The sequence below is a fragment of the Cebus imitator genome, unplaced genomic scaffold (genome assembly GCF_001604975.1).
Source record: "Cebus imitator isolate Cc_AM_T3 unplaced genomic scaffold, Cebus_imitator-1.0 Scaffold42, whole genome shotgun sequence".
Lineage (NCBI taxonomy): Eukaryota > Metazoa > Chordata > Mammalia > Primates > Cebidae > Cebus > Cebus imitator.
Genome location: NW_016107357.1, coordinates 11,160,396 through 11,169,766, shown reverse-complemented (window position 1 = coordinate 11,169,766; position 9,371 = coordinate 11,160,396). Strand labels below are relative to the sequence as shown.

The window sequence follows — 9,371 nt, the reverse complement described above, 5'->3', positions numbered from 1 at the left end:
AAACTGAACTAGAGGAACCACTGTCCCGAAAGTGCCCTTGTCCCTGCCCAAATGCATGTCTTGAACTGGACTCCAGAAATACAGTAACTGTATCTTCAACCTTCCTGGCCATTCCTTGTCTCTAAGAGTTAGGGACAGGAAACTGCCAGCCCTGGGCAGGACCAGATGGCCAGCAGGAAGGGCCTAGGACATTTTTGTTCCATCTCCTGCTCCATGGGGAGCCCACGAAGGTTGGGGCAGAAGGGACAGGTGACCAGGGTGAGCAGCCCAGCCAGGGCAGGCTGAGCCATGAGTGATGGGCCCATTTCACAGCCCCCAGGCAGCCAGCCCTCAACTGCTTCTTTGTGACAGCCGGCCTCAGTGAGACAAGGGGCTCATATAGCTCCCATAGCCTGGGAAAGCTTTTTAAATGGAAGCCCATGAGTGAGACGCTATGCGACAGTTTTCATTTTTCTCCAAATCTGGCCCTGATGAATCACTGTCATCTACATTTCAGCATGCTAAGAAACCTAATCTGTATAAGATACCCCATGCTTCAGGGACCCATGCTGGTAGACATGTCTAAGTACAAAAATGCCCGTGTTTACCCTCTGCTGCAGGAGGCAAGGGCCAGGCAGGAACACGGAGCTGCCTGCTTAGAGCAGGGAACCCTAGAAAGGTGGGGGCCCACCAGGGAAGACGGATTAGTGCCTTGAGCCTCTTTTATTTCCATGGTTTACAATAGAGAAAGGTGGGAGGCTTTCTGAACTGGGCAGGTAAACTGAAGACAGCATTCCTGGCAACTCCACACTGGGTTCATCGTGAAGATCGAGCGCAGGGCTACGGTCAGGGCATCTTCATACTGTTAAGAGAACCAAGCCAAGTTCCACTCTAGGGACAGGAGTGATCACTGGTGAGCATACAGCAATGAATTCAATGTAATTCTCCAGGGGGGAGAGTTCCTCGCCAGGCCCAGCCTATCCCAGGACCCATTCTGGAGGGTTTGCATATGGAAGTTCCAAGACATCCCTCCTCCTTAAACACATTCACCCATAAGGCAGTCTAGAGGCAAGGCCACAAGACTACAATGGTGGAACCAGGACTCTCAACAGTAACACAGAATCAAAGACTTACTCAAGGGGAAAAGGGACTGTTCCCATCATGGAAGCGGGGCTAGGCCTCCTTCTATCCAAGTGGCACGTTTACAGGGATGACAATTAGCATGTTCACTATGGCACAGGCACAGAAGTGGCTCCAAGAGGCCTTTCAGATGGTAAGATTCAATCCTTTTTTGCTGAACATGGGAAAGAGATCCCAAGGAAAGACCAGAGCAGCAGGGCAGCTAGGAACTGGAGGGCATTCGGCAGGGGGGTGGGGGGGGTGTCTCAAAACAGAGCATATTTAACAACCAGCATGGAAGTGCCTCACTGTTACATGTGTGTGGCATGGCTATGCCAGTGTGTTTCCATCTGGATATCCCCTGACTTGTATGGCTCAGCATCACCCCTGCAGAGCTTCCGGAACAGGCTTCCCAAGGACAAAATCACAAAAACCAAAAGGGAGCATAGACTTGGCCAGGTTTGCATGTTTTCTTATCACATGAAGTCTGCGGGGAGCTCTGGGAGACTTCACAGGCTTTTCCCAGGAATGCCTAGCTTCCCTTCCCGGGATCTCAGCCAGAGTCTCACTGCTTACACCTGCGTCTCTGTCCCAGGCAGCCTCACCCCGGCCCCACCACTCCTCCTTTCACTAAGCCCACTGCCTCTGGACTTGCTAGAAGTTAGGCAGGACAGCGGCCTTGCCTGCTTTGACACTAAAATGAGCATCTTCCCAAACTGACTTTCCTCTCCCCAAAGGCCTGAGAAACATAAGCAGCAGCAACAAAAATATTATGTCCCCTACCCGCTTCCCCATCATTTTTCTGACCACCTCTTCCTCTGTTCCAAATAGGAGACCAACCACTCACCCATCAGGCATCCAAACAGGAACTAGGGAGAGAAACTTACAGCGGGCCTGAAGCCTCAGAAAACGTTCACAAGCTTCCCAGGTGTTCCCCATCCCAAGGCCCAACAGAGCCTGGGCAAGCTGATCCCACTCAGTGCCGGGTACAGCAGCTGCTTTTTCATTTTTGCTCAAGGGTCTAGGGACTGAGCTTGTTACTTCTGCACTGTTTAGCAGTCATAATTTGTTTCCATTATGTTTGCATACCCGCAGGCAGCCACAACATGACTCCAAAAGAGGGAAACTTTATTTTCTTTAAAGAGAGAAGTTTACGTTACAGTGCCATTGTCAGATTATCTGGCTATAGAGTGGTTTTCCCTGCTACTGCCCTCCCTATGTCAACTTCAAACTCATTTCAAGTGGACTTTCTTTAAACTCCAGCCTGACGATAGGTGGCAAGGAGTGGTACGGGTGTCCCCCTCTGCATTCACCCAGAGGGGATCACAGATTTCTGATACCCAGGAAACCACGTGGGGGCCCAATGCTCGACCTCAAGCCACACGTGCTTCCAGTGATCACAGCGCCCTGCACTTCTAACAAGAGGAGCAGGACTGCAGAGGAAGAGCAGGGGCGCTCCAGAACCTGGGACCCCACCACAGGAACCCTCGCCCAGGCACACGTCCACCAGTGACACTCCCACTATCTAACCACCAAGGCAAGCTGCGACCTCCACTCATATTCCTGCTGGCTGCCCACTACGGAGATCCCCATTCTGACACCACAATTGGGTACAAGAGAGCTGGCATGGTATCTGGACAACTTCCCAGAGTCCATCTCTAACAGCTTTAAGATTCATTCATAGCCCAAGCCCCAAACAAACCAGTCAGATCAATCTCAGAGGTGGGGGTGAGGGACAAAAAGGGGCAACAATTTTCCAGAAATCAAGAAGTATATCAGAATATCATGAACTTAAGATTCCTGCTTCACTATAGTCTCAAGGGGATATTTTGTTTTTTCATTTTCCTCTTTCAGAGACAGCAGTTATTCAGCACCCACTAACAGTATTCAATTCTCCGAACAAGGCCATGAGGTAAGAATGAGTATTCCCACTGCAAAGATGAGGAAACTGAGATCAGAGAGGTCCAATGCATCAGTGAAGGTCACTAAGCACAAAGAGGTAAACAGCTAGGTCTCACTCAATGCAAATAAGTGGATTTGTGCATTTCCCTTTATCTGAACATCTACCACTAGCTCAAAAACATGACTGGTTCCCAAATTAAGAACCAACAAGTCAGCCTGGCATTTGAAGCCGGTTACAATTTAGTTGTGAATTCTCTAACTTTACACCCTAATGTTCCACTTCATGAGCACATGGTCTAGCCTCTCGGGGTCCTTCACTGTTCCAAGAAAGGACCTGCCCGCCTCCCCGCCCACCTCCCCCCTTTCCTAGAAGATCCCACCCAAAGTCCTCCACCCTTGGACTCTCAGGCAAGGGCTACAGCCCTCGTGCTAGCTCAGGGAATAAGGGTGATGCTGCTGTACAAAGTGGACAGGCTCCCAGGGCTCCAGATCATTTCCCTCGACTGAAGTTGTCCCTTCCCTCCCAATACGCAGGCACATAGGCAAAGGGTCTCAGGCTCCACACATTCTTACAGCAGAGAGAAAACCCTTCCCTTCCCACCCTAAACAGCCACAAATCACCCGTGGGCAGCTTCATTTCCAGAGAAATCCCTTCCTCTCTTCTGCTGCGCCATCCACTGCCAACATACCAAAGCCCAGGGGAGACTTAACATGATTAAAATTTTAAAGCATTTAAGAAGCTCAAAGGAAAGGCACCCTTGAAGTGCAAATCATCAATTTAGGGGAAAAGAGCAAAATATGGGGGGAAGGGGCATGGACACAAATGTAAATGAGATGTAATTTAAAACAATATTTTGCATGAACTGCTTGAACGTACATGTCCCGGGCCTGGGCGCTGAGTCCTGAGTTGCGCAGCAGTGCCTCAGGTTGGTTTTCAGCACTCCCTCCTGCTTAGTTTATTAAACCTGCAATCTGAGGTGAGCTGCCTGTCCGGGTTTTGCCAAGTGGAGAATAACAGTTCTGTGATGAGTTACTTAACAGGCAGGGCACACAATGACAAGCCTGGGCCGGGCTGCTGAAGCAGCAGAAATCCTAGTTGGACTCCCTTCAGACGATTCCTAAAGCACAATAGTATAGTCTGGTACCCTACGAAAAACATCAGGATGTGTAGAAATTGGCAAAATACGGAATGAGAGCCCTGACTTGAACAGTATAAAGCAGGAGAAAACACCTAGGTCCACTTATCTCTAAAATTTAAACTATAGTTAGCATTTAAATCCTTCCTTTCCACGCATGGCCCACTCTCTTTTTTATGTCCATACTTTACAAGCCAAACAAACCACTTTTTTTTTTTTTTTTTTTTTTTTGGTATGAGAATGAACTAAATTTGGAGATGCTTCTAGTCTCTAAATCCATGGAAACAATTCAGGAGGACAGAAGACTACATGATTTTCCTGTAGATCAGGCATTCAAGACACCAGGGCTCTATTTATCCCCTCCAGAAACCATCTTAAGGCTTCTCTTTAACCCGAGGTCCACCACATGAAGTTAATGAGTCTTCCACTGCAATTTCAAAAGCTACTGCATTCACACACCTCTTCCCCAACCGACAAATCACCAAAACATTCTAAGGGCTAGAATTAAATGTTATGGTTCGTTGACAGAAAGAATAGAATCCCAAATCACCAATCTATGTGTAATTGTTCATTTCCCCCACTTTTTCTTCCTGTACTTTTCTATATTGCCACCAGCCCACAAGAAATTCTTGGATTTTTTTTTTAAACTAAGAACACACACTCCAGGAGTGTCTGAAGACTTCTGCATGGAAGACCCCTCACACCATTCAGCAACTGAAGCCCTCCAGAGTGAGGAATCAGCCTCCAGGAGGCAGACAGCGCGCTTGCTCTTTCTAATCACGTGTACTAATGAAAGTGGCAGACTAAGGAAAGAGAAACGCCAAGGGTGGCTTATGTGTTTGGTTTTCTTCACATGAAAGGCAGAAAGCTTTGCCAAGTCTTATCAGGACACCAGGCTATGCAGAGTGGCCAAGGCACAGTTTACTGAGAAGTAAAGTTTTAAAAATCATTCCAGTTTGGCACGACTATAGTTTTGAAAGGACTGCATGGCTTTTGCTGGCTGCATGCTCTTTGCTGTTCAAGAATAACCCAAGTCTTCAGGTATACTACCTATATGATTTTTTTTTTTTTTTTTTTTTTTTTTTAACAAAGAGCGCGAAGAGTACAATGTCAGCTCAGAAGCAAGCTAGGCCGATTCAGCACATGGAAAGACGGCTTCATTTCTACCGCTCTAGATAAAACAAATCCATGAAATTTACCAGAAACCAAACAAGATACCCATTCCATCTAACATCTTCAGCTATGAATGAATGAAGCAAAGAGAAAACCTCTGAAGCGGCCAAACCCCAGTGTGGACTTTCAGGGGTTTGACTTCACAGCTGAAGTCTGTTCATCTAGTTAGTCCCCTCTGGCTTGTTTCAGGATACCACTCTCTTGTTCCAACCCAACCACCCGTGGTCCATCTCCATTAACTCAGAATTTCCTGGGTTTGCAGTGACACTAAATGTCACAGCAATGAGGGTTACGGGAATTGGGAAGGGATAACGCTGCTTTCAAAGCCGAGGAACCAGTATAACACTACAAACATCCCCAGCCGTTGTGTTCCAGCCCACAGCCCGATGCCCTGCTCTCCCGGCCCCAGGATCGCACAGTCCCGGCTCCTCCCAGCGCTCATCATCCTCCCGAATGCCCAAGGCCCGGCCGTCCGGGGAGGCTGGACGAGGACGCGGAACCGCAGAGCAGCTCACACAGTCCCCACTGCCGGATCACTCGGCCCCCAAAACATGCTGAAAACATATCCGTAGAAGAGAGATTCTCCCCGTAGCGGGGAGTGGGGATGGAAAATGCAAGCTCAGGAGACCACGTCCGGCTCGCGCGGGAGGGCCGGGGGCCCGGCTGGGCAGAAGGTAACGCGGAGTCCGCAAGGGAACGGCCCCGACTGGCCTCGCTCGGGGCGCAGGGGTGCACTGCCCCGGCTCGCACGGGCCCTGGGGCTTTACTTGGCACGGGAGTGGCCGCCCCTGCTCCCCAAAGGTAAAGGGCAGAGAAGGTGGCAGAAACACGGAACCCACCCCCCGCGGAGCGACAGAGGGAAAGGAGCGAGGATTTGCAGCCGCTCGTATCAAAGGGCTGAAAAGAAACTTGGACTCTCTCTGCTGCACATGACGCGCTGGAAAGGCGGTCGCCTCTCTCTTCTCTCCTCCCCACCCCCTTTGTGTTTCCCAACACCCCCATCCCTAAACTTCCAACCGCAGGGGATGGGGCTCCCGGCGGCCGGACCAGACTCGAATTACGACAAGCAGAGAGAGGGGCGACGTCCACGGGAGGGGGCGGAGGGATGAGAAGGCTGCGGGGTCCGCCCTCTCGGAGCCCGGCGTGAGCAGAGGGGCCGGGTGCACCCCTGCCCTGGGCACTCGGCGCGGAGGCCCCGGGCGGGGGCGGGCGGCGCGAGCCGAGGTCCGGGCGGAGAAAAGCAGGAGCGGCGCGGAGCAGGCGGGAGGCAGGAGCAGGGGCAGGGGCAGGGGCAGGGGGGCAGGGTGCGGGATGCGGGGTGGAGGTGGGCGCAGGGGCCGGGCCGCGGCAGGGCGCTCCACTCACCTTCCTGCCGGCGCCGCCGCCGGCGCCCCCGGCCAGCGCGGAGCCGCCCCCCGAGTACATGTAGTAGGCGATGCCCAGCACCCACAGGAAGGCGAAGCAGAGCAGCATCCGCGAGCGCCGCCGCATTCTCCCAACTCGGCCGCCGGCGGGGCCGCCGCTGCTCGCGAGTGCTGCCTGGGCCGGCCGCGGGCGCGGTGGGGGCCGGGGGAGGAGCGGAGGAAGGGGAAGGGCGCGGCGGCGGCTCCTCCTCCCGCGCGGGGCTACTGCTCGGCGGCGGCGCGCACTCGGCGCCCGAGCTCCGCCCCGGGCCGGCGGCGCCGCGCGGCGCCCGAGCAGGAAGCGCCGGCCTCGGAGGCGGCGAGGGGGTCAGGGAGCAAAGGGCGACCAATCGGCGGCGGCTGCGGGGGCCGTGGCGCGGGCCGCGGGAGGGGACTGCCGCGTCTCCATGGCTGCAGCACGCCGGGCTCCGCCGGCAGGGCCTCGCCGGGAGAGCCTGGGCGCCGCCCCCTCCTCGGTCCTCGTGCTGCCCGCCTGCCTACCCTCCCGCGGCGTGCTTCGCCGCAGGCCGCCCCGTCCCCCGTGAGTGACAGGTGGCTGCCCCGGGACCGGGCTGGAGCGCGCGCACACGTGGGCACACAGCCGTGCTCACGCACACGGGGACTCTCGGTTACAGGGGCGGTAGTGACCTCGGCGCTTCCTGCCCAGACTGTCACCTCTTTAGCCTTGGTCTTTGGGGCCACCTCAGACCTTTAACGGGCTTGCTCTTATTGACCAACTGAGCTGAGTTTTTGGTGCAAACCGCCCGTCAGAACCCGACTTTGCTGCCGCTTCCTGCAGTTTTCTCGCTCATCTTGTAGCAAACCATTCCTGACCCACTGGTATCGATTTATCTATTTAGGCAGACGGAGTTTTTGAGGTAGGAAATGAGAAGATAATTTTCAAAAGAACATTTTTCTGTGGGTGACAGAGTTATCAATGGTAGAGTTGTTCTTTTAAATAAACACGAAATGAGGAAGAAGGAAGGCAATTGTGTATTGTTTAAAATCTTTTCATTCTCATTTGTTGCTTTCTTTAAAAAGCACACTTAGCATCTTTAACGTTACAAGAAAACGATGTGTCTTGTAACAGAATCTATGTAACCTTGGTGATGCCCTTGTAACACGCAAAGTTTCCAGTGTTGCTAAGAAAAGAGAAATGTGCCTGACCGGGCGCGGTGGCTCACGCCTGTAATCCCACCACTTTGGGAGGCCGAGGTGGACGGATCACGAGGTCAGGAGTTCAAGACAAGCCTGGCCAATATACTGAAACCCCGTCTCTACTAAATTTACAAAATATTAGCTGGGCGTAGTGGAGGGCACCTGTAATCCCAGTCGGGAGGCTGAGGCAGGAGAATCGCTTGAACCTGAGAGGCGGAGGTTCCAGTGAGTGGAGATTGCGCCACTGCACTCCAGCCTGGCGAGAGAGTGAGACTCCGTTTCAAAAAAAAAAAAAAAAAAAAGAGAAACAGAGAGAAATGTTACTTAGTACTTGATATATTAAATGTTTTCAGGAGCTTTCTAGTCAGAGGATAATGGCAGCTGCCTGAATATGAGTCCCTACCCACATCCTCAACAAAACAAAAACAAGCCTTCAGCACTACTTGGAAAGAATGGCATGAACTGAACTTCAAATTGCTTAAGTAAAAGAAAGAAAAGACATAAAATTCCAACAGCGCTCCCTCCACTATTGATTGCCAAGGACTTAAGTGAAGCACAAGATTGTCACCTCCGTAAAGAGGAAGTCCAACACCAAGAACTAAAAACTGAACAGAGGTCAGGTGCCTTATTGATCAAGGGAAGAGATTTCAAAGAAAATAGGACAAGATGTGACAGCCTTGAAGGAGACTTACTTCCGGGAAAAAGTCAGATAAATAGGAAAAAGATAATGTCCTTCAGAGGCCTGGCAATGAAGGTAAAGAAGGAAGTCAGAAGGGAAAATTACTAATCCTGCAGAAATAAAAGAGAAGACAGACAGTCCCTCCCCAAACACCAACATTATCTATTAAAAACTGCATTTCGGTACACAGATGAAAGAGAACACTCTTGAACTGGGAACCCTGCCTCAAAATGCCTAGTAACAGGAAAACATCAAATCAACTGCATGTAAAGATTCTGCAAAAAGAAAACAGAAAAGTAATCACATTTCTGATGATGAAAAATAAATCATAACATTTTTTTGCGATGAAAACCTTCACAATAAAAACCATGAAGCATAAGACAATTGCAATACCACATAAACTGAACAAAGTATCATGTATTTGGATACACACACACAAACACACACACCCCTATAGAGCTAGAATAAGAAATTTCAAAAACTAAAGACACATTAGACAAAAATTAGGAAGAACTGTGACAAGGGTTGAGCAAATTGAAGCAGGAAATTGGAAATAATGACAAAAACTATTCCAGAAACAAAGAATAATTACAAGGTGCCCAAGGGTGAATATATTCAAATGAAAATATGTAAAAGGACACTGAAGAATGGCAAGAAAACAATCAAGAAATTGAAAATAATATGAAAATAGGAGTAGGAAGGTTCAGAGAAAAGAGGTTAAAATAAAAGCCAGGAAAGAAGGACTAAAATACATTTAACTGGAGCCCCTAAAGTACAAACACCAAACAATAAAGCCTAATTAATGTTAAAACTATAACCCCA

At 50.6% G+C, this 9,371-nt stretch overlaps 1 protein-coding gene across 1 annotated transcript in view; it reads right to left on the bottom strand.

The window, feature by feature from the left end:
- The window catches only part of GALNT2 (polypeptide N-acetylgalactosaminyltransferase 2), a 223,383-nt gene extending 216,498 nt beyond the window's left edge, over window positions 1–6,885 (bottom strand). The window contains exon 1 of the mRNA XM_017526501.2: window positions 6,675–6,885. Within this exon, the coding sequence (XP_017381990.1) occupies window positions 6,675–6,800 (126 nt within the window). The 5' untranslated portion in view covers window positions 6,801–6,885. The remainder of the gene's footprint in view (window positions 1–6,674) is intronic.
- Window positions 6,886–9,371: the final 2,486 nt, after the last annotated feature.